This window comes from Schistocerca piceifrons, chromosome 7 (assembly GCF_021461385.2).
Source record: "Schistocerca piceifrons isolate TAMUIC-IGC-003096 chromosome 7, iqSchPice1.1, whole genome shotgun sequence".
NCBI classification, from domain to species: Eukaryota; Metazoa; Arthropoda; class Insecta; order Orthoptera; family Acrididae; genus Schistocerca; species Schistocerca piceifrons.
In genome coordinates this window covers 390,881,756-390,906,285 of record NC_060144.1, presented here as the reverse complement: position 1 = coordinate 390,906,285, position 24,530 = coordinate 390,881,756, and the positions used below count along the sequence as shown (strand labels likewise).

General features: G+C 39.4%; 1 protein-coding gene across 1 annotated transcript in view; it reads left to right on the top strand.

Moving 5' to 3' along the window:
* The first annotated feature begins 8,251 nt into the window (after positions 1 to 8,251).
* The window catches only part of LOC124805731 (venom carboxylesterase-6-like), an 84,649-nt gene continuing 68,370 nt past the window's right edge, over positions 8,252 to 24,530 (top strand). Inside the window, exons 1-2 of the mRNA XM_047266302.1 lie at positions 8,252 to 8,332; positions 23,924 to 24,058. Of these exons, the coding sequence (XP_047122258.1) occupies positions 8,252 to 8,332; positions 23,924 to 24,058 (216 nt within the window). The remainder of the gene's footprint in view (positions 8,333 to 23,923; positions 24,059 to 24,530) is intronic.

The following is a 24,530-nucleotide window of genomic DNA, read 5'->3' as shown; positions in this document are numbered from 1 at the left end:
TGTTCATTCCAGGATTGTGTAGCTATCAGTATATCATCTACATAGTGTGTGACTGTCTCAACTAAATCGTCGCCAAGCACGGTATCCAGGGCTGTAATGAATACCCCAGAGCTGACATTCAGTCCGAAGGGTAGAACACAAAACTGATAGGTTCGCCCCCCGAACATAAATGCAGTATATTTCCGAGAATCAGGAGTGATACCCACCTGCCAAAACGAATTAGCGAGATCTATTGTGGAAAAATATTTTGCATCTAGAAATTTCTGTAATTGCTCTTCTAAATTTTCAGGTTTTGTGTGAACCGGTAAAATTATTTCATTAATAGCTCGTGCGTCTAACACTAACCTAATGCCTCCATTTGATTTTTTGACAACAAGTAGAGGACTACAATAAGGTGAGGTGGATGGTTCAATGACCTTCCAGTCTAACATTTGTTTTAATTCTTGCCACACAGCAGGTCGTTGAGATAACGGTACGTTATATGTCTTATGGTAGAAGATCTTGTGAGGCTTAACTTCAATCTTGTACACATACGTGTTGATAACACCTAATCGTTTGGTAAAAACTTGTAAATATTTGGATAACACTTCCTGTAGTTTTATACGTTCATGTACACTGAGAGCTGTAGCTTCACTTATCTTATGATCAAGCAATGTTTTCAAGTCCATTAGCTCTCTGTCAGATGAGTGTGTTTGCATGTCTTGAATGTCTTTGTCAAGTACTAACTGTACCTTGTACCCTGTACAGTGTTTGTCATGCTTTAGAGTTCTCCTGTCCAAATCAATAATAATTACACTGCCTTTATCATTTAAAATACATTTACCTTTGGAGAAGTCTATAATGCAGTCCTTCTCGCTCATAATATCTATTCCTAATATGCAATTTGTCACAAGGTTTTGTACAACCAGGAATGGCCATTGTACGGTTCCATTACCTATTTTAACGTTTACAAAAACTTGCTTCGTAACCCTACATGACTTATTACCTAGTGCAGTAGTTATTTTACAGTTTTGGGCAGGAAACTCAGGCACAGGTTCCAATTCACACATCTTTTTATAAAAATTAAAAGATAAAACGCTCACAGCTGCACCTGTATCTAGGATAATAGTAGTTGGAATCCCACCTACTACACCAGTAGTGGATGCTAAAACAATTTCATTTGTGTTTAAACGACATTGTGTACTGTCTTGTAAAAGTTCATCTGATATATTGTTATTGTGGTTGTATCTTATAAATAAAACAGGTAGTTTTTGTTTAGAATTACTCGGCATATCATTATTCTGTTGTTCAAGTGTGGTGTCAAATAACTGATTAACATTGAAGCCGCCCCCCAAGGATTCTTCAGCCACGACCTGGGGCAAAGTAGTGACTGTTTCTAGTTTGTTGGATTATCATTTGTACTAGGTACTGACACAGATTGAGGTTGTGCATCAGGTGTCATTTCTATTATATTCACATTCGGATATTGCCTATTATGATCTCCAAACTTTTGCGGTTGTTGTTGCTGTTGCGCATTATAACTTACCTGTCGGTCGTAAGGTATGCTCCAATTTTGTCCTGGTGGCTGCTGTGGTAAAGCAGTATTTGAATGATAGTATTGATCGCTACGAGTCCAGGCTTGATGCTGTCTTGGCTCGTAGTTATTATTATTTCTATTTCTGTTTGTGTTTTTGTTGTTACATTTGTATCCGTTGTTACCGTTGTTGTTATTACCGCGGTGCCTTTTGTATGGATTGCCGCATGAAATGTTATTACTGTTGTAACTATTGTTTGTATTGGAATACGCGTGTTGATTTTGATTTCCGTACTGAGACGGCATGTGAGTTTGCTGTTTTTGTTGTACCGCGTATCCAACTGTGGGCGCGCCAGAATTGTGTTGGCAAGCCTGCATGTTTTGCATACCACTAGTGTAAACATTGTGGCTGCTGTTTTGCCGCGCGAAGCGCTGATCTTCAAGTAACATGTCAACCGAATCTAAAGCTGTTAAAAAATAATCTGAATCGTCATCCGGGATATGTAGAAGTTTTTCCTTAATGTTGAAAGGCAATTTGGCCTTCAACGCTCGGAGTATATCTCGCGTTGCGACTGGTTCGTCTAAAAAATGTCCCATGTTCAAGTATTTTTCAAAATATCTGCGTAAGTTACCATTTTTACTGTTAAAAGTTTCAGGTTCTAAGATTTGTCTTCTGAGTCGCTCCTGGACGGATTGCGACCAGAATTTGTTCAGAAAGGCACGCTCAAACTCACTGTACGTGGTACATACGTCAGCTTGACTGTATGCCCAGACAGCTGCATCGCCTTGGATGTAACCGACAATATATGAAATCTTTTTCCGGTCACTCCAAGTGCGTGGAAATGCGTTACTAAAAGATTTAAGAAAAATCACCGGATGAATGGTTCGTTTCTCTGGGATAAAAGCCTGAAATTGCCTGTGTTTTATTAAGCTTTCTTCTTCCTTTGCATTATGATATGGATTTGTTCCACTGTAATTACTGCAATGCTCAGCTGGCGAGTAATTACGATAATGTTGCTGTGGTTTACCATGATAATAGCTTGTGTTTGTGGTTGCACGTCGTGGTATGTGTTGTAGTCGTGGTGTGTTTTGTTCTTGTGTGTTTGTGGTGTGCGGTATGTGTGCGTCATACTCGAGTGTATATTGGTTTCTGAACTGTACATTTTGACTGATATTTTCGTTACATTCAGACTGTGGTTGATCGGTGAATTGTCTCATGGGTGCAGTGACGGATTGTACTGCGTCACTAATCAGCTGTTTGTTATTAGTGATGTATTCCGCTACGGAGTCGTGCACAATTGTTGGTAAATTTTCACGTATGCATCTATCAAAATGTTTGTCTTTGTTCTCTACCCAATCATGAAATTCTTTATTAATATTTTGAAAATGAGCTGTGGCATCAGATTGTAAGATGTCAGTCAGGTGTTGTTCAACATCGTCAAATTTATTCTGCACGTCAGTAATCCGTTTTTCAAGGTTGTCGTGTACTGAAGGATATGTTTGAATTTGTTCAGTAAGAGCTTCACACGTGACATTAAGGTTTTTTAATTGTGTCTGTAAAAGTGCTACGTCATTTGTAGTCTTGTCTTGTCTCGTATTAAGCTTGGAAAATTTCGTACTGAGTTCAGTCATCTGTTTGGTCAGTGTGGCGTCTATAAGTTCCACACGTTTACACAAAGTGTCATTACATGCCTTGATTGCTATGAGATCAGATTTAATTTCGTCATTTTGTGTCTTTAACTGTTCATTTTGTGTCTTTAAGGTTGCCATGTTTTCCGCGTTCTGCATCCTTAAGGTTGCCATATTTTCTGCGTTTTGTTTCATTAGCATTTGTAACATGTTGGCAATGTTTACTGTTTGCAAGGTCTCTGCCCCCGCCGCGTCATTAGACGTGACGTCATGTATTAACATGGGCTCTGACTGAGACTTTGAAATTTTTGTGGTGGACGGCCTATTGTCAAAATTTCCGTTGACACTTGCGTCAATATTTGATGTATCGTCACTACCGGTTGCTGTCGTAAAGTCATTTTCTAACATTTGTCTCTCGTCCGAGTCGGATTGCGTCTGAATAGTACGTCTTTGCTGTTCCATTTTTGCGTATTGTTTTCTAGTTATTACCATGCCACACGTGCTATATATTTCAAGAAATTAATGTTTGACACTGGTTTTAAAATAAAATGCAGTTGAGCATGAATCGGTCGTAGCAACAATGGCTGTCTGTTAATTTAAAAATATAAACTGAATTTGAGATTATTGGTAATGGCTGCTGGCCATGTTACATGATATCGTACAGAAGTCGGCCATATTGTACACTCGTGTATTGGTATTGTTGCATACGTTATTGTTTAAGGAAAAATACTGAGAATGGAATTTATCACTGAAACTGTTATGCGGAAAAGAAACACTACAGAATTTTACTGAAAAGCTAATACACTGAATTATACGTCTGGTCAAGCCTGCTAATGCAAAGATGCTGCGTCTTACCTTATTTTGCTGGAAGCTTCTTTGCGTCTTCCCGCAAAATTTTATAATTGGCAAATATCTTCTGATTTTTTTTTATTTCTCATATAGTCAAGTCCAGGACCAGAAGGTTGATTTTTCACATGAAACAAAGAGAACAATGTAACAAATGACAAAATAACAAGTCCGACACGCAGTCGCCAATATAAAATAAATAAAATAAAATAAAATATTATAAAATATTAATTATTTTTATCTGTCTGATTGGCTCTCCTATGAGTCGTCAGGTTTTGATTATTCGGTATCAGACGCTTGACAATGGCTTTTTCGTAAAGGCAATGTTACTCGTAGTTGACCGTGAAATAAAACTGAAATAATCGGACTTCGTAATTAAATCGTTTCCAAAGACTGCTGCGGTAGGTGCGGACTCATAATCTAAATCTCAATATTAGAATAATTTGCCAGCCATGTCAATACGTCGTACAGAGGTGACTGTCTACTAAACATAAAAATTACACAGTTAGTTAAATCATATATATTCAATGAATAAGCCTACTGTTCACAATCCTACTTACTTTTATAAATATAAATTCTTTTCAGAATCGAGTGCCTAGTATGGTTGCAACTCGCAGTAATTTTCTATATCATGAAATATGGCGGTGTGCCAGACAATAAACTAAAATACGTGCTTCTCGCACCACTTCAACGAGAGCTCTTCCTCTTTTTTTTTAATCAAACATACGACTAACGAAAATGTACTTTTGTTTTATCAGCGACTCAGCGCTGCAGTTGTGTGCCATAGGCTTTATTTATTTGTCACTGATTATTTATTTAATTAATATCTCGCGTTTCCGAGGAAACTCACGCTCGGCATGCAAATGTGCCTTTATAACAGTAATCATACAGTAATTTGAAGTAGCGTCATTCAGATTTTAAGTAGATTGTACGTCGAATACAGTAATTATTATTTAAATCTATTTAATCCTCACACAAAAGACATGTAATGTGAGGTACCAAAAAGATAAAGGCACAAATGAGCTTACTTTGACCACAACACTGATTAAATAATATGTAGTATTGAACGTACAAATGTAAATAAGTAATTTTGCGTTGGAAGAACGACAGTCCACTGGAAGGGACAGGGCAGTACTTATAAATTTGAAGGACTGTGCAGTGTTCTTGTGCATCTTGGGCGGGGGGGGGGGGGGGGGGCGGCGGAGCGGGCATTTTTGGAAGGAGTGGCTTTCGGCAGTAGGTCTCGTGGTCAGACATGCTCTTGTTGTCAGCGAATTTCAGAGCTGTATGAGAATAATACACCTTGTTCCTGGGCCTATGGACTTGAAACTTCTCATAGGATATGAATCGTCATTGGTACAGTTATATTGTTTTAGTCGGTTCAGTGAGCTTTGACTTGGTTTGCAGTGTTCCTGTAACTGGGATGTGTCTAACATAGTAATAAACAAAAATTTAAACCGTAATACTTCAGACATGGTTTCTCAACTAAACCTCAGTGGAGCAACCGGACACAGCAAATCACGGTAGATTTCTGGTGCGAAGTATGTACAGTTTCCCCCTAGATCACAACAAAGAGCGGTGCTGCACTTTTCTGGAAAATACCTGAGGAGAGTAATAGAAACAGGTTTATATCACGCTGGAGCATCGTGAACAGTATTAGCAGACTAAAAATCGAGAACCGTCGCAGGATGTTGGTGGATGAAAGTGTGGTTTTAGCTCTATTTTTGTGTTCCAAAGTTTTAAACTGTTAGTTCCAGTTTCATTTCACACCAAATTTTAGCTATGACGATGAAAATCTTCTTGTTGAAGACCTCTATGTAATGAAAACCAACGTCTCTTTTAGCCACTACATACTCGTTGAAGTTATATAAAGAAAATATTTTCTGGTTGGTATATTAGAAACGGAGATTAGGCATAGATATAACTGTACTGAATTATTTTCTGTGGGACATAATGAAGAAGCTGTCTCTCAACAGTGTCCCAAAATGATGAATGAGCAGAATAACAGAATGCTGGGAGCATGTTATGCAGTGCAAGCTGCGAAAGTACTTCGGTATACACAGGACATGTGAATGGGACATGGTAGTATTCACACAATGGCAGAGAAAATTTTGCTCCCTGAAATAAGACCAACATTTTTACAACAATTTATACGTAAGAAGGCTGTTAACACTTTTAAAATCACAACTATATTTTTAGTATTGGAAGAAAAGTAAACATTTGCACAAACTGCTAAAATTTTCTTTTTTATTGTGCTATTACAAGATTCAGTCTTGAAGTCATGAACTGAAAGACCATGGGCACACTACTAGTTGTATATCAATGGCCCCTAGGGCAATTTGTTTGCATCAGAAAGTTTCAATTTATAACCACACGACACACCTCATGCTCTATGATGTTATCATCAGGACGTCACAAGCCACACCCCTCTTTTAATGACATCAGCAAAGGTGGTAGATGGTGTAATATTTAAAAATGTGTAAGATGGCATTTGTGGGAAGTCTAAAAATCGAAGCTGACACTGGTGGGAAATTTACAAAGCAGTTATTGCGCTGGCAGGAAATTTAATAATGCAAGATGGCGAAAATTTAAGAAAAACTAAAAATATTCAAGGTGGTGGACCAAGTTTAGTTGTGATTTAAGAGACCTCCCCTTCCTGTCCCCTATTTTCCAATCGGAGCCTAGTACTTCACAAACCACTAAAATGAAACAACCGAATACACCCATAATTATCTGAACGTTATGAGGGATATTTTACTCTTTCCTTTTTTTTTGGCATCTTGTCCAGAAGTGTTTATCCAAAAAATTATATAAAGGGTGTAACTTGCGGTATTTGCTAAAAGTACTTTTGCATCAATAGAATGTTAATACCTAAGCAATGGATCACAATAATGTTTGACTGGCTTTTAAACTGAGTAGTTAAAACGTCATATTTTGCGTCATGAGTAAAAAATCGTATATTTTCGTATTGAAAGATAAAATTAATACCCTATGATAGAGTCATTACAATATTTAGCTGACTTTGAAAGCATAGCAATCCTTACCTCTTAACAAGATATCTAACAATACGGCATATGCACGAATCGAAACATATTATAGTTGTATAATCTTTGTAAAAGAATAGAGAAAAAAGTAACTTACCAATAAGATACAGGTCAAATCACTATCTCTTGCCTGTAAAATAGCGCCGTATTATCCAGGACAGTAATTCAATTCACACTGTGTCTGCTATATGCATTCCTTACACAGCTACTACCACATCAAAGTTGCTACCGTAAGGGATGCGTTATGTACGCTCATGGCTACACAGCCTAATCGTGTCATTTTGACGTCTTTTCCGAGTGAGACTTGAGTGAATGTCACGAATCACGCTGCCGTAACGCTACAAGCTCCACTTTCAGTACTTCTTCTCTTTTTTTATTAGTCATCTGACTGGTTTATTACAGTCCGTCACGAATTCTTCTCCTGCACCAATCTCTTCATCTCAAAGTAACATTTGAACCCTACGTCCTCAATTTTTAGTCGGATATTTTCTAACTCTGTCTTTCCCTACAGTTTTTAACCTCTGCAGGTCCGTCTAGTGCCATGGAAGTTATCATCCTTTTCCACCGTCTTGTCAATGTTCTCGATATGTTTCTCTCCTCGTGGATTGTGGAGAGATCTTCCACATTCTTCTGTACTGCCGTAACTCAAACGCTTCAGTTCTTTTCTTCTTTTCCCACATTCCATTATTCACTTCCATACTATACTGTGTTGTAGACGTTAATCTCGGAAACTTTTTCCTTACGTTAAGGCCGATGTTTGCAATTTCTGCCCGCAAATGCTCTCTTTGAATGGGCTAGTCTGCTTTCTATGACCCCCTTGCTTCGTCGTTAATGCGTTGTTTTGCTTTCAAGGTAGCAAAATGTCTTCAGTTTCTTCACTCCATGGCCACCAGTTTTCATGTTAAGTTCATGGCTAATCTAATTTCTGCTATTCTCGCTTTGTTTGTTTGGATAAGCTGAATGCGACTGTTATCGCTGCATTTAGCGAAGAATTAAACTGCTGGACGTGGTGCAAGAGGACTTCCGTTTCTGTTTGAACAGCAATCACGTAAACATCTGATACGATAAGTTACATTGAGCACTCAACACGTAGGCTAATAGGAAGAACTTTACGTGATATAACTAAGGCGTATATAAATGACAGACATGTTATAGAAGAAGTTGTAACGTGAGCTTCTGGCTACAAGAGTAAGCAGACAGCACGGACAGAGAAGGAAATATGCGCAGTGCGGTACTTCTCCTGGTCGGCGCCCTCTGGGTGGGACTCTCGGACTCGGCACCTCGAACACAGCTTCAGCAGGTACTCCGACGGTCTCTTTACTACACACCTCTACACCGTTACTTGCGGTACATACTGACACTTCCATGACTGCACCTATGGCGAGAATGTTGTGACGTGTGTATTCGCGACCATTTTGGTGAATATCATTTGAACGTCCTATTTGTTCGTTCGATACTATAACAACCGTTTTGGAACAGTTCTATACCTAACATTGTTCTACAACAGTTGCAATGAATTCTAATCCTGTATTACTACTTCTTCTGGATGTTGTCCCATTTGATGAGTTGCTGTATAAGATGAATTTCTAAACCGCTTACGCAGCAGAATTACAAATCATGATTGTTGCCATTTAATGGTGTGTTTAAAACTATTCTACCCTGATTGTTCTCTCACTATTGTTTACTTAAGGCTGTTTCACAAAATTTGATTAAGCTGATTTGATTGATCTGACCTCAATGGATGTAATGAACCGCCAGTAATTACTACAAATGTCGCACTCCTTAGCACATAAAGTGGCCGCAACTCAACTCAACTTTCTAACTAAAATTAATTGAAAGTGCCACACCCTTTTATAGACTACACTTAACATAGAATGCTTCAAATCAGAATAAATAGGAAGACACCTGTGAAACTGTTTTGTAGCCAGCCTCCCTCTTACTTCTATCGGATAACGTCAAAGCAACACTCTCACATACTCACATGTATGTACTCACATGTACTCTTACAAGATAATGGATAAAAATATATACATACATATACATGTCGGAGGGTGTACTGAGATGATGATTACTAATAACAAAAAACAGCTATGTGGAGAAGTATATAAATTGTGTTTTATGCAGTGTTATGCTAAATGCAAGTGAACAGAAGGGCGCTACTGATGTGTATCGTCCGTTCGGTATGACACAAAAGTGGCCATTGAAAATGTTGGTTGCGCATGAATATGGGAAGCGTAAGAAGAGTTAGGTTATGGTTGTATAAAATGACATTTAATACACTCAATGACGAACGAACTTTTTAATGAAACCTACGATTAAGGTTACTGGTAAGTGGAAACTATTTTTTTGGCTGTTTCTGTAATATATTACGCTAAAGCCTATCTTTAACCACTTTGTCTAGACGAAATTATGTTGGCATCTTTCCTACTGTACATATTTAATCTATTCAGATGATAATTACCATCCTTACCTACGTTAGTTTATGTACAAACTCTAATGATACACATTTCCTGTTACACTGTACGTATTCAAATTCCAACAGAAGGAGATTTCTGCAACGTTAATGGAATGGCATTCAATGAAATTCTGTTAATTATCTCACTTAAGGGCTGCTAACACTGTTCCTCTGGCTTTCTCACGCTTACTTAATAGTATGTGAAAATTCTGCTTCCACACTCGCAAAACAATGATGGACGCTGTGTACTGGTAATTGAAATATTTAAATGTCTCACTTTGCATCAGGCAACAGTGATGGATATACTCTGATACTGTGACGACGCGGCCTATATGACGCTCGCTGACCCAAGGTCTGGAAGTAGCGCTTTTGGAAAGTAATAAAAACGTCCTCCGTCCCGGGTTCGAACGTCCCCTTTGCTTAAATTCTGAATAAAAATCATTATCAATGGCGACCGAAGACATTTGACATAAGAAGTCGCCCTCGTTCTGTCAACAGCCTTTTCAAAGAGTGCAGAGCAACCGACAGAGCTGAGACCAGTCTCTTGGGGTGGGAAACTGGCCCCAAAAAGGTCGAAGGATCAGTAACGATCAACATTCTGAGCATGCAGAAGGCAATGGCACAACTACATTAAAGACAAATAATGTGTATCCACAGGACATGTCACACGTTATTATGAAACTGGCATGATGATCTCTCCATTGGCAAAAGATTCAAGTCTAACCTCCATTTGGTTTTTCGGGAGCGACTGCCAAGGGGGAGCTGAACATGGGAAAAATATCGAAGAAATGAATGTGTAACGCTCCAAGAGTTGGACGTGGAATTTCAGAAGCCTGAAGTCTTTAAGGACGCTAGAAAATCTGAAAAGGGAAATGTCAATTCTCAATCTAGATGTCGAATGATCAGTGAATTGAAATAGAAACAAGACAATAATTTCTCGTCTGGAATAACGGGACTAGGATTCGTTGAATAGGAAGGTGTGGCAGAGAGTGAGTTATTGTGAACAATTCAGTGGTAGGATTGTTGTTATCGGAATCAACAGCAGATCAACACCGACAATGATAGTTCAGGTTTGCATGCCGACGTCGCAAGCTGAAGATGAAGAGATAGTGAAAGTATATGAGGATACTGAAAAAATAGTGCAGTACATAAAGGGAGATGAAAATCTAATAGTCAATGGGGACTGGAATGCGGTTGTAAGGCAAGGATTAGATGAAAGTGTTACGGGATAATATGGACTTGGTAGCAGGAGTGAGACAGGAGAAAGACTAATTTAATTCTGTAATAAATTTGAACTAGTAACAGCGAATACTCTTATCTAGAATCACCAAACGAGGATGTACAATAGGAAAAGGCAGGGAGGTACGGAAAGATTTCAGTTAGATTACATCATGGTCAGATAGAGGTTCCGAAATTAGATATTGGATTGTGAGACGTGCCCAGAAGCAGATACAGACGCAGATCAGAATTTAGTAATAATGAAGACCAGGCTTAAGTTTAAGAGACTAGTCAAGAAGCATCAGTGCGCAAATAAGTGGGATATGAAATTGCTAAGGAATGAAGAGATATGCTTGAAGTTCTTTGAGGCTATCGATATTGCAATAATGAATGGGTCAGTAGGCAGTGAAGTTGAGGAGGAATTGATAACTCTGAAAAGGCCAATCACAGAAACTGGGAATAAAAACGTAGGTGTAGTACTAGGAAGCTAACAGCGAGGAAACCATGGGTAACAGAAGAAATACTTCACATGATAGACGAAAGAACAAGCTACAAGAAAATGTCCAGGGACATTCAGGAATACAGAAACACAAGTAACTTAGAGACGAAATAAATAGGAAGTGAAGGGAAGTTAAGGTGAAATGGCTGCATGAAAAACCTGAAGAAATCTAAAAACAAATGATTGATGGATGGACTGGCTCAGCATATAGAAAGGTCAAATCAGCGTTCGGTGAGATTAAAAACAAGGGCGGTAAAGTTAAGAGACTAATGGAAATTCCACTGCCAAATGCAAAGGAAAGAGCGCGTAGGTAGAAAGAATACATTGAAAGGCCCCATGAGGTAGAAGACCTTACTGATGACTGACAGAACCATCAAGGGTCGATAAGGAAGCGATATGGGATGCCATATTAGAATCAGAATTTAAAAGTGAAGACTTAAGATCACACACAATGGATGGCTCAAATTCCGTCGGAATTTAAAAAAATCATTGGGAGGAGGGGGCGGGGAGGGGGGGGGGGGGATGGGAACAAAACGAATACTCAAGTTGGACAGTAGAATGTATTAGATTGACGATGTACCATCATACTTTCTGAGAAATACCACCCACACAATTCCAAAGACAGGAAGAGCTGACAAGAGCGAGAATAATCACACAATCAATTCATGCATCCGGGTTGCTGACCGGAATAATATACAGAAGAATGGAAAAGAAGTAAAGTGAGGGTCTATTTCATACGATCAATTGGGTTTTAGGAAAGATAAAAGCACCAGAGAGAGAGTTCTGAGGTTGTGGTTGTTTACTGAAGCAAGACTGAAAAAAATAAATACACGATCATATGATGTGTCGACCTGGAAAAAGCGTTAGGCATCATGAATGGTGGAAGAAGTTTTGAGAAAAGTGGGTGGTAGGCTATGGGGAAAGACAAGTAATAGACAACACGCCTGCAAAACCAAGAATGAAATGCTCGGATTAAAAAGACTGTAAGACAGAGTGTAGTCTCAATCTGTGCGTCGAAGAAGCAGTGGCGGAAATAAAATAAAAAAAGATTCAATAGTTGAATTAAAAGTCAAGGTGATAGGATATCAATAATAAGATTCGCTTGTGAAAACGCTATCCTCAGTGAAAGAGAAGAACAGCTACAGGATATGTTGAATGAATACTTAATCTGGTTTGAGAATAAACAGAAGACAGACCAAAATAATTAGCAGAAATGAGAACAGCAAGAAACTGGAGACTGTGAAGTCGATGAAGTGAAGGAATTTTGCTACTTATCCAGCAAAAGAACCCATGACAGACGGAGCAAGATGGACGTAAAAAAAAGCGTAGCACTAGCAAAAAGGACATTCCTAGCCACGAGAAGTCTACTAATACCAAACATGGGCCTTAATTTGATTAAGGAATTTCTGAGAAAGTAGGTTTAGAGCACAACATTGTATGGTAGTGAAACATGGACAGTGTGAAAACCAGAACACAAGAGAATCGAAGTATTTGAGATGCTATGCTACAGAAGAATGTTGAAAATAAGAAGAACTGATAAGGTAAGGGATGAGGAGGTTCTCCGTAGAACGTCGGTGATGGAAGGTATAAAACACTGACAAGAAAAAGGGACACGACGATAGGACGCCTATTAAGGAATCAGGAAAAAGCTAACATGGTTCTAGAGGGAGCTGTAGAGGGTAAACTGTACAGGAAGACAGAGATTGTAATACAGCCAGCAAATACTGATTTAGGATGTAGGATGCAAGTGCTACCCCGACATGAAAAGATTAGCACAGGGGAGGAATTGGTGGCGGATCGTATCAAACTTGTCAGAAGACTGACGACTCAGAAAAGACCGATGAGGAGATGGGAGTCGCCATTTCATCTATCGGCAAATTAACTGACAGAAATACGGTTAAATTCCCGCAAGACCTCCAGTGCTTCGGCTCGTGGCCTAACAAATTATAAAATTTTGAAAATGGTTTCAGAGTAGGAGACAGAACCGGATTATATTTGGGTGAGATATATGAAAGCGATTTTATATTACTTTTATTAATTTCACTTTAAAATGATGCTATCTTTGGCCCTAACACTGTTTGAAGCTCACTTTTTAACTAGTTTTCGGTTCCACACAAGCAACACCAGAAGTAAGTCTCCAGTTGTAATACAGTCCAACAGACGAGTAAAATGCACAGCCAGAAGTCCTATGAACCTAGGAAGTAACTAAACATACAGTTTGACGAAATCACAGGGTATTTGCGTTCTCTGGTTCTAGATTGTTCTGTTCATTGTCTGCTTACTGTTCCCAATGTCTACTGCATCGGACTTTGGCCATAATCGTCTTCGTTGCAGTTCTTGTTTTCTTGAAAGCTCTTCAGGTCTTACGAAATCCGCTTCTGCGGAATACATCTTCTTACAGAAATAGTGGAAAGCTACTGCAGTAATAACGGAGCAATCATGTTCTAGAAAGTTCGGAAGTCTTCTACATCTACATCTACATGATTACTCTGCAATTCACATTTAAGTGCTTGGCAGAGGGTTCATCGAGCCACAATCATACTATCTCTCTACCATTCCACTCCCGAACAGCGCGCGGGAAAAACGAACACCTAAACCTTTCTGTTCGATCTCTGATTTCTCTTATTTTATTTTGATGATCATTCCTACCTATGTAGGTCGGGCTCAACAAAATATTTTCGAATTCGGAAGAGAAAGTTGCTGACTAAAATTTCGTAAATAGATCTCGCCGCGACGAAAAACGTCTTTGCTTTAATGACTTCAATCCCAACTCGCGTATCATATCTGCCACACTCTCTCACCTATTACATGATAATACAAAACGAGCTGCCCTTTTTTTGCATCCTTTCGATGTCCTCCGTCAATCCCACCTGGTAAGGATCCCACACCGCGCAGCAATATTCTAACAGAGGACGAACGAGTGTAGTGCAAGCTGTCTCTTTAGTGGACTTGTTGCATCTTCTAAGTGTCCAGCCAATGAAACGCAACCTTCGGCTCGCCTTCCCCACAATATTTTCTATGTGGTCTTTCCAACTGAAGTTGTTCGTAATTTTAACACCCAGGTACTTAGTTGAATTGACAGCCTTGAGAATTGTACTATTTATCAAGTAATCTAATTCCAACGGATTTCTTTTGGAACTTATGTGGATCACCTCATACTTTTCGTTATTTAGCGTCAACTGCCACCTGCCACACCATACATCAATCTTTTCTAAATCGCTTTGCAACTGATACTGGTCTTCGGATGACCTTACTAGACGGTAAATTAAAGCATCATTTGCTCTTCACATTCTTACTGCAGTTTCTGTCTCCGTACAATCTCTGTGTGATCTTGTTAACCCCTTTCACATTCCATAGCTAATTTTCTACTAACTCCAAACTCGTGCCTCCTGTCCAAACATATCAGAGTCCCTCCGTAGACTGACTTCTTTCACTCACTCTTTTCCTTCCACAAATTTTTACAGAGATAATATTTCTTACCGGTCCAAAGCTTCAAAGTACATAGCAGACAAATGTAAATGGCAGCGAAAAAATAGTATCACAAATTCATATTACATAATTCTTTAGTTCTTTACGGGAGTAACATACAAATTTTAAAAATAGAGTATTTAAAACACTAGTAAGATACAAATTTGCATTACATTCCTGCTAATTATCATATTGCAAAGAGGCTGTTGTGCGATTCACAAAAGATGGTGAAAATAAGCCCTTGATGTTGATGACAATGGGAGAATTCTTGCAGAACTGGCACAATGTCAGTGAGATAATGGCATACAAGAAAGCTGCCACTAAAGATGCAGCTCTTCTAACTTCCTTAACTTTCATCACCTGATATTGATTAAAAGCACAGTTTTCTGGTTTTGCACGGCGACAGATTGGCAGTTTAGTAATTTTCTTAAAAATTCAATGTGGTGAGCCGGGACAGTAATCGTTTAGATTATTTGAAGCCGTTCCTGGCATATTAAATATGACTGATGTTGTTCAGCGTTGCCATTTGTTAAAAAAATTTAGAAACATTATCAAGATCCATAAAAAGCAGAAGACTGAATGCAATTTTAGGCCTTCGATAGCTGTACACTGTCCCCGGTGTATAGTTGAGGACAATGTGGATCTCGGACAACAAGAATCTTATGAAAATGTGTTCGAACTGAGCAAACTTTATTAACTTATTTACGACAGATTAACACACAAATGTTTCCAAAAGGATATTCGAAGAAATACAGTACAATTTTCATGTGAATCATAAGATATTTAATATCTAAAGGAGCTGCCAAAAGTAATTAGTAAAACTTCGTAAGCAGAAGACGTACACTGTCCAGTCACATTAAATGACCATATGTCAAAAGTCCGAAGGTATACAGCGCCGACCACTGCGTGACGCGCAAGAAGCGAGTCCCTATGGTTCTTGATAGGATTTGGAACCTCGCTGACTCTAGTGCCATTGTCAACTGCGATAGGTTGGTGTACAGGCCGATCGAGGTGGTCCCAGAGGTTCTCGATTGGTTTAAATGCTTGGAGTTTGGCGGCCAGAGGATTACGATAAACTCATCCTGCTCCTATTCGAAACACAGGTACACTACGAGGTTTGTGATACGTTGCATTGTCCCGCTGGTAGATGTCACCTGAAACTCCCGCTTAAACCCGCTGGGCAGAACTGGTGATTAGGATCGTGGAAAGGGTCAAATAAGGTGCCGGTCAGTTTCACTCCCAAATCGTAATTTATTGCAGTTTAATTACACATTTACAACCCAAGCGACACATAGCCGAACTTTTACAACTACGATTTTCAAACTCCAATTTCTTCACGGCTGAAGGCCTCCAAACAAGAAATCTTAAAAATCAACGAGGCAAATTTCAAGTAACTGAAGACACGCAATTAAAATTACGAATATAATAATTAAAATATATATCACATATAGGCTGAAAACCTCAAGGAAAAAGTAGACAGACAAACATAAATCAGATGCAATACGAACTGCTGAAGGCCCACAATAAGATTTTCAAGATTTTAAAATAAATTACCATAACCTTTGAAAGGCAGAATGCCGCAATGTATTTGCTTAAAGGATAATTTTGAGAATAAGGTTTTAAGCGGCAGAATGCCCAAAATTGTTTTTCCAAAATTAAAAAATACCATAAACCTTTAAGGGCAGAAGGCCGCAATATTTAAGCTTGAAAGATAATTTTAACAATAAGGTTCGAAGCGGCTGAAGGCCCACAACTAATTTTACAAAATTTTAAAAAAATATAACCATAAGCCTTAAGTTTTAAGTAGCTGAAATCGCACTAAAGAGAAGACAACGCAACGGCAATAATCTTTCAGCAGATATTCACTTTCCGGAATTCAAACTTACTTATACGTGGCTGAAAGCCTTTGACTTGCATAAAACACAGTAAAACCAAGAATTTTTTAGATCATTGGCTATGATAGATTATAAACAGATAATTAAATATGGGTGAGAAAGACAGTAAAGACAACGGCACTCAGAAGCCTCCATGAGGTCGGTCTGCCCTCGTTCACTTAGGTGAAACAGGTAGTGAGTGTAACTACACTTAATTCGTCGGAACCCAACCAAGGGACAGCCACGGACCGACCGACACAACGACTTGCTTGCCACCAATCCGTACATGAGAACTCAAACACAAAATGTTATGGACATAATTATCCAGAATCAAATATGTATATGTATTAAGCTGTCAAAACTACACACCGTGTTTGACAGCGACAACAGGTGAGGAAACGGCACTGCCTGAAATTACGTTAGTAACCAGGGCAGGTAACCGGAGCACTAACGGCCACAAGGCAGAAAATTCCGCTGGTTTTGGATAGCGCCATTTTGCCATGCATAGTGTACTTCAACCACAGCGACACGCTAGCAGTTTATACACACTTAGTCCTTTCGGAAATGCTTCCACACCTGGCCCGAAAGCCAATGATCATACAGTTTTGGACTTCAATCAAATCACTCTGTTTCCAAATTACGACAAAGAGTGCGTTGACCTCTGTGTTCCTTCTTGCAGAGGAACAAAACTGGGCTATGCTTACTCCTAAATACAGCGATTTGCTACGTGTCATACTCTCTAACACTGCGTTCCAGATCTCTACTAGCGGCTGAGACTTTTCCAGAGAGCTGCCCCGACACTGGTAGAATCAGTGCGTCTGCCGAAGAGCTCGACAACTAAAGTAAATAAACAGTCCCCACGATTGATCGATTCAAGTACGGAGAACTAACTGTCTATTTCATGCGGTCAAGTGCACATTATCAGATTTGTTATGTGGATTATGTGCTATGATCCGGCGACACAATTCGACGCAAACTACAAGCTGTGAGAGATCGTTAGGCTGTGCTTGCAACTGCGCAGCACAGTTTGGTTCCGTCGGCCAGATAAGACTAGATATCGAACCTCTTATGGTAATCTTTGAACATTCCTAGTGAGCGGGAATATTCACCGCAGCCTTGAACTGATATTTTCTGCTGAGAGTGCGATATGACGTACCACTAGGCTAAGGACGATTATAACAAAGAACAGCCAAATGATGTTCCTGTGGAGTAACGTAGAAAACGTCAGAGACAAGCTACACGTCCTGTTCACAGCAGATGCGGGACGTGCAATGGGACATTATAGACATATACTATTGCTTCTCTTAGCCAGTGAATTACGTGTGCTTTTGAAGCAGTGAGTACTCGCTGTCTATAGAGGCAGCAGTATCTGTGAGAAAATCTCGACCACGTTTCATTGTGATGCTCTTCTATTCTCCTACAATTTTTCTCTCTTGCTATTGTACATAAGGTTATTGGTAATGTTTACTCTTAATATCAAAACATATGGGTTTCTTCCCTTAAACGTAAAGGCTTTGGTTAAATCACTGAATACAGACATTGATGATCTTTTGTTATATTGTGTATAAAATACTACTTCATTAGTGCTGCACAGGGTCAAATCTGTGACCTCTATGGGTGCCAAATGGCATGGTGCGGAGTGCAGCGTTGAGTATCTGTCGAGCCAGAGATGCTACTAACACGTAAACTCAAGCAAGGTGTTCACTTCGAGTTTCATTGGCTTTGAAAAGGTTGCTGTGTAGAGGCATATAAGAGACACATTTTTTCATACCTGCCCACTCGGCTGTTACGGAGGTTAAACATCCCCTGGAAAAAAATCAGTTTAGTATTTCTGACTGAGATAAAGAGAACTTCAAATAAAAGTTCTATGATTTTCAATGTATTGTACAATGGTTCACCCATATTTATCGAAAGAGTAATATTTTCAAATTAGCCTCCGATTAAACATTTTTGGCCCAAACACTTCTGTGTTTCCTAATTATTGTACAGATTTACAATAATATTACGACAATAATGTAAAAACAATTTCAAATACAACATAATTAAATCTGAAAAGTTACGATTCAAAAACAAAAAAAATACACGGAATTTAAAAAGAAAACACAAATACAAGACATTTTATATTTCATTAAGTTATAAGGAAATTGTATATGGAGTAATGTATATAGAACATATATTTACCTGAGAAAGACTTATTAAACAACGCAACATTACAATTGGCAATGAAGCGAACACTGCATACAGTGACACAGAGATATTTCTAGCATATTTCCAACAAATGCGTCTTTGGAATAGCACTTCATCATGTGTGATTGAATTTGGTGTTAGTTGTGATATACGTATTGCTATTAGTCGAATGTGTAAGTGAAAATCAACATTGTGTGGAGGACGGGATTTCGGAAAAAAATTACTTTTTCGACAAATATGGATGCACCATTTTATCGTACATTGAAAACCATAGTACTTTTATTTGAATTTTTTTGTATATATGTTACCCTTCGAACGGTATTCATTCTGAAATATTAAACTTAATTTATTTCACGGGGCTGTGTGATACCTTTAACGGCATCATGGCTACGCAAAAAAAATATGTCTCTTATTTTGCTCTAAGCTATAACATATTCAAAGTCGATCAGATCGAAGTGTACCCCTTAGATAAATTAATTGTAAGGCATTGTTAACAGAATACACGTATGTTTTCACGGATACACAGTTTTCTTCTTTCACGGGTGGCAGCACTCGAGCTAGCACAAGGGTGATAGCCATATTGCAATACGCTGATGCCTGTACACCCAGTAGTCTCGACCAAGGTGACGAATCTGCACACGCAGCGGCCAGCTACGTCACAGGAGGTGCTTACTGGACGCACTATGGGCGTTGTTCGCATGTCCCGGTGGCCAGCAGAATGGCTGGAAGTTTACGGGATCACTCTAGTTGTCAACGTAGATGGTGCCCCAGAAGGCACCCAACAGCTCTGCACAGGGTGACTAACTGAGAAGCTACGTTACGATTTCTCAGAGAGACAACTAACACTGTCTGCTCGTAGATGCAAGTCGGGGTCCAGAAGCTACTGTGCCCCCTTAGGACGATGGAATTTCACCAGGTATCATCAGCTGCGCTTCCAGGTGCTTTGGTGGTAGGTAACACCAAAGTCTCCTCGTCAGATATGGGGCAGCAGCCCATGGCTGCCAAGTCCTTCGGACTGTGCTCACTGTTGCATAATAGATCGAATTCTAGACACACTGCAGATGGAGTGACAGAGGACCGCTGTAAACAGAGTTGTGCTATGGAAGCTATGCCAACGACGTTACAATGTGGCGAGAATGGCCTAATGATCCGGTGGGGGTGGCCAAGCGGTTCTAGGCGCTACGGTCTGGAACCGCGCGACCGCTACGATCGCAGGTTCGAATCCTGCCTCGGGCATGGATGTGTGTGATGTCCTTAGTTTAGTTAGGTTTAAGTAGTTCTAAGTTCTACGGGACTGACGACCTCAGAAGTTAAGTCCCATAGTGCTCAGAGCTATTTGAACCATTTTTGAATGACCTAATGAGATCTAGTTTTTTGAACCTGTAAACAGTTTGCACCATGCTGCGGTTTAACAACTCTTCCCTTCAGGCTTTCAGTTTAGCTATTTCTGCAGCCTCTGTGTGCTGTAAAGTCACTCTTGCGTTCGATTTACGTGTTAGTGTTTCACTGTGTGTGACGCTATGATCCCTTTTGCAAGTAGTCAATCTCCTGCATTGGCACCTTGGTCATCGACCTCAGATGTTTTGTGTCAGTATGCCTATGCCACGTGCAATATCGGCTGTTCTTTCTTGTTGGCATTTCAACCTAGGTGTAGTGTACTAGTAATTTTTGAGAACATTTCTCGTGGAGAAAAATAGCAGTCTGGTTAAAATTAAAAACAGCCTTGTTCGCAACTGCTCAGCAGTTGACGTTCGCTTATTGAAAACACCTGTTACGTTCGCCGCCACCCCCCACCATCATGTTATAAATTGTATGAAGATGGTCACATTCAGATTGAAACCGGTAACCATTGCAAATAATTATTTATTGCTCTCAAGACTGTTTTTAATCCATTTATAAAGTACTATGCACTAATCTGCCTTGGTTTCAACTCTGGTGCCGGCGCTGATCAAGGAAAACTTTAAGAAATTTTCACATCCGACTGGAGTATCACTCTGGGGCGCAACACTCCCCCGTCCTTTACAAAATTCGCTTCGAATTTTTTCTCGAAATTTTTATGGAACAATTTAATTATACATGTTTCACATTATTTATGCCTTTTACCCTTACATAATTTCGAAGCTTCTTTTCTGATCAATACTGTCAATAGCTTTCTCTAAATCTAGGAATACTATAAAAATAAATTTGCTTTTATTCAGTTTATCTTCGTATCTCCAAATACAAGACGGATTAGTTAGTACTGATTTACGTGTTGCTACGTTTCTCCGGAACCCAAACGTTTCCTCCCCGACGCTGGCTTCTACTAATTTTTCCATTCTTCTCTAAATACTTCATGTCAGTATTTTGCATCAACGAGTTATTAACATATACATCTATCAATACTTTCCTTCTTTTGAACAGGAATTATTACATTCTTCTTGGGGTCTCAGGGTGCTTCACTTGTTTCATTTATCTTGCACTCTAGGTGGAATATTTTGTTTTGGATGAATTTCCCATGGTAGTAAAAAAGTTTGAGGTACTGTCACCTACGCTGGAGACCTTTCCGTCAGTTGCATTCAGTATCTCGTGTGTTATCCAAAGGTTACTATTAGGTCTCGTACTTCACTGCATGTGATCTTCTGTTGATTTCACTATTACATCTCTCAAGGCCACCCATTTGTCTTTTGTTGTGCACGTTTTCCCTGTTAAAGCGCGTTGTTACGTTATTATTCCTTTGAAATTATGGCAAACATGTGGTTCTTTCTGATTATCCAGATCACATTTCCTTAATTTCCTATTTCTTCAGTTTTAACCTTTAGTTGGTGACTAGTAAATTATGAACAGAGTCCACAGCTACCCCTATAACTTTTTGTAGCTTTAAATCTAGTTTACCAATCTCTGTCCAACAACTAATGTTATCTGTCCGAGACATTGGCGTGTCCCCTGGTCTCATTGTCGTATACAAACTTCTTTCATGACTACCAAACTATCAGTAATTATTAAATTGCGTTCTTTGAAATATTCTACCTGGCGGTTTCCCCTTTCATCCTCTTCCCTCACTTCATATTCTCCTCCCATTTTGTCTTCTCATACTTCACCTATCATAGAATTCCATTCCCTGTCACATCGCTTTTAACTCATCACAGTTTCTTTCAGTGTCTTCATGGACTGCGGAGCTAGCAGGCAAACGAAGTAGTTCATCAACTTCTATATTACCTACTACAATGCGTTCACTATACTGTTTACAGTCGCTTACTCGCATTGTTATTTTCTTACTATTAGGACTATTTCTGCGTTACTTCTTTTTGTACAATACTTTACATTTTGCAGTATCCGATAAAGGTAGACACGCCCTGGAACTCCGCGTTAGCTGCTAAGAATTCGTACAACTCCCTTTTGATTATGTGTTGAAAACTGTGCCCTGGTCCCAGACTCAGTTTAATCTACTACATTCACATATACCCACGTTACTAAAACGTTTACCCGGAAACGGGAACCAGAAACCCGGAACCAGTTGCAGCATAGGGACAACTGAAGTTCGATTTTCAATATTCCACGTAGTTTATAACACTGTCATAATCTACTTTTTAAGAGATATAATTTTATAATAAAAGTATAACACAATAATAAAGGTATTACAGTTGGAAAATGTGTGTTGGTCTTGTGTCAGAATAATCGACAGAGCGCAAATACGTGGATTCTGTTCATCTAATACTTGAGAATGAGAGTACGTAGCGCTCATTAAAAAAGATTATACGTAGCTACAAAAAATTACACGTAATTTCAAATCTTTAGGAAATTTGTTTCGCTGACGCACAGCACAAAATGATGACAGGAGAAACATTTTATCGCTTACAACATTTTCGCTGTTCATGCACTCCAGCAACAGGCATGACCTTTTAATTTATTACTTCCTTACTGCTAAATCTTTTCGCAAAACAGTTTGCAGACAGTATCCACAAACACTGTTCAATGTAACTGCTAAATTATATCACTGTAAGATGCATAGCACAGGAGATATGCTGTCGTAAACATTCAGATGTGCGAAAAGCTAGTTTGTTCTTAAAATATGCGCGCAGTAACAGTTCATCATCAGGCATGACGTTTTAATTTATTTCTTCTTTGGTACTAACTCTATTCGTAACACATTTGCGTACAGGTGTAATTCAACGTTGAATGAACTTGAAAAATTCTATCATTCTATGAAACATAGCTCAGGAGATATACCATCATACACAATCGGACGTGTGTAAAACTTGTTTTTTCTTGAAATGGAGCACAAATTATCCAGCTTGTACTCATCCGGTATTTCATAATAAGAGCACTTAGCGTCTTACAACATACATTAAGTATCATTTCAAAACTGCATTCCTGAAGTACTTAGACGTCTAAAGCTGTTTTATGCATGGAGTTAGATTCTTTAAAAAATCGGAGGTTTATTCGTCTGTCCTAACTCTGTGACATTCTTACTGGCATGCTGAGTGTCGTCTTGCTTCAAGTACACACCGCGCTCCACTCATAACGAGCACAAAACGATATACCAGTAAGATTTTGCTCAAGGTGTCATGTTTCTTTATTTCTAGTAAAAAAAGAAGAAAAGGCAGGTTTTAGAAGATCTGGTCCATTGCAAACCTCCGTTTTTTTCAGCCAAATCCCAAAGTGGGTCAAATGGGTTCCCAATTGCAAGTATTTGGGACAGGTTCTGACTTATGCTTTACAACAAAGGAAAACCTCTTGATAATCTTGATCGGAAATGGATGACTGGATATGTTTTCATTTCACTTCTAGTATGATACGTTCCATACGTAGATGTTTCATTGGCAATATGTGTAGTTGTGTTCTTTGCAACAGAATCAGGTCCACAACTTGCTGAAAATGGTTTCTTTTTCTTTGTCCACATTGTTTGAGATCTCGTCAAGTTATGCCGCTGGGTTCTTTTCAGCCTCTTCCCAATGAACTGATTCACAAACAGAATCTGCACTTGGAGAAACGGAGGAGATTTCTCATCCCAACATTTTCCTTATAACCGAGTGAAACCTTGGTAGAAACATTATCGGCACGCCTAACGTGTTCCCCTTTACATATGGCTGTGCAAGTTAATATGCAGATCTTAACCGTCACGTCAGTATCTTTAGTTACACTTACACATTTATGTTGTTGTACACTCTGTTCACCGTGTCCCAGAGTTCGCCGTAAGTTACTCTGTTTCAGGGGGAGGACGTGTTTGTCACTGTGGAGACGGGTGCCCTCAGGGGCGTTGTGTCGACGTCGCTCAACGGCACCCTCTACAGCAAGTTCGTCGGCATCCCCTTCGCCACCCCGCCGCTCGGTGACCTCCACTTCAGGGTGAGTACCTCCGCGAAACCTAGCGCTCTCTCTCTCCCATCTTACAGGAAACTCTGTGGAGTGCAACACCACTACTAACAAACAACCAGTACCTTAATTGGACTCAAACACTTCTATTGCTGCAGACACAAGAAAACACTTTAGTTTCATACAAGAGTTATAAGGCGTTTAACAGTTGCGATTCAAGTTGAAACGGACATAAGTGAGTAAATGAAAACATGTAAGTAGCTAGTAAGCACAACTCACCTGTTGTGATTTTATCGCTGTTAACTGCATACTCGAGGTGAACTCAGGAAGGTCGTGGCTCTGAGTACTGCCTGTACGTCAACTTGTACGTGCCCCTGGTGAACGACAGCTCTCCACTGGCCGTGATGGTCAACATCCACGGTGGCGGCTACACGACGGGTTCCTCTAGATTTAGAAGGCCTGACAAAGCACACTGATGTTACTGTACCTTGTGATGGCGAGGTGT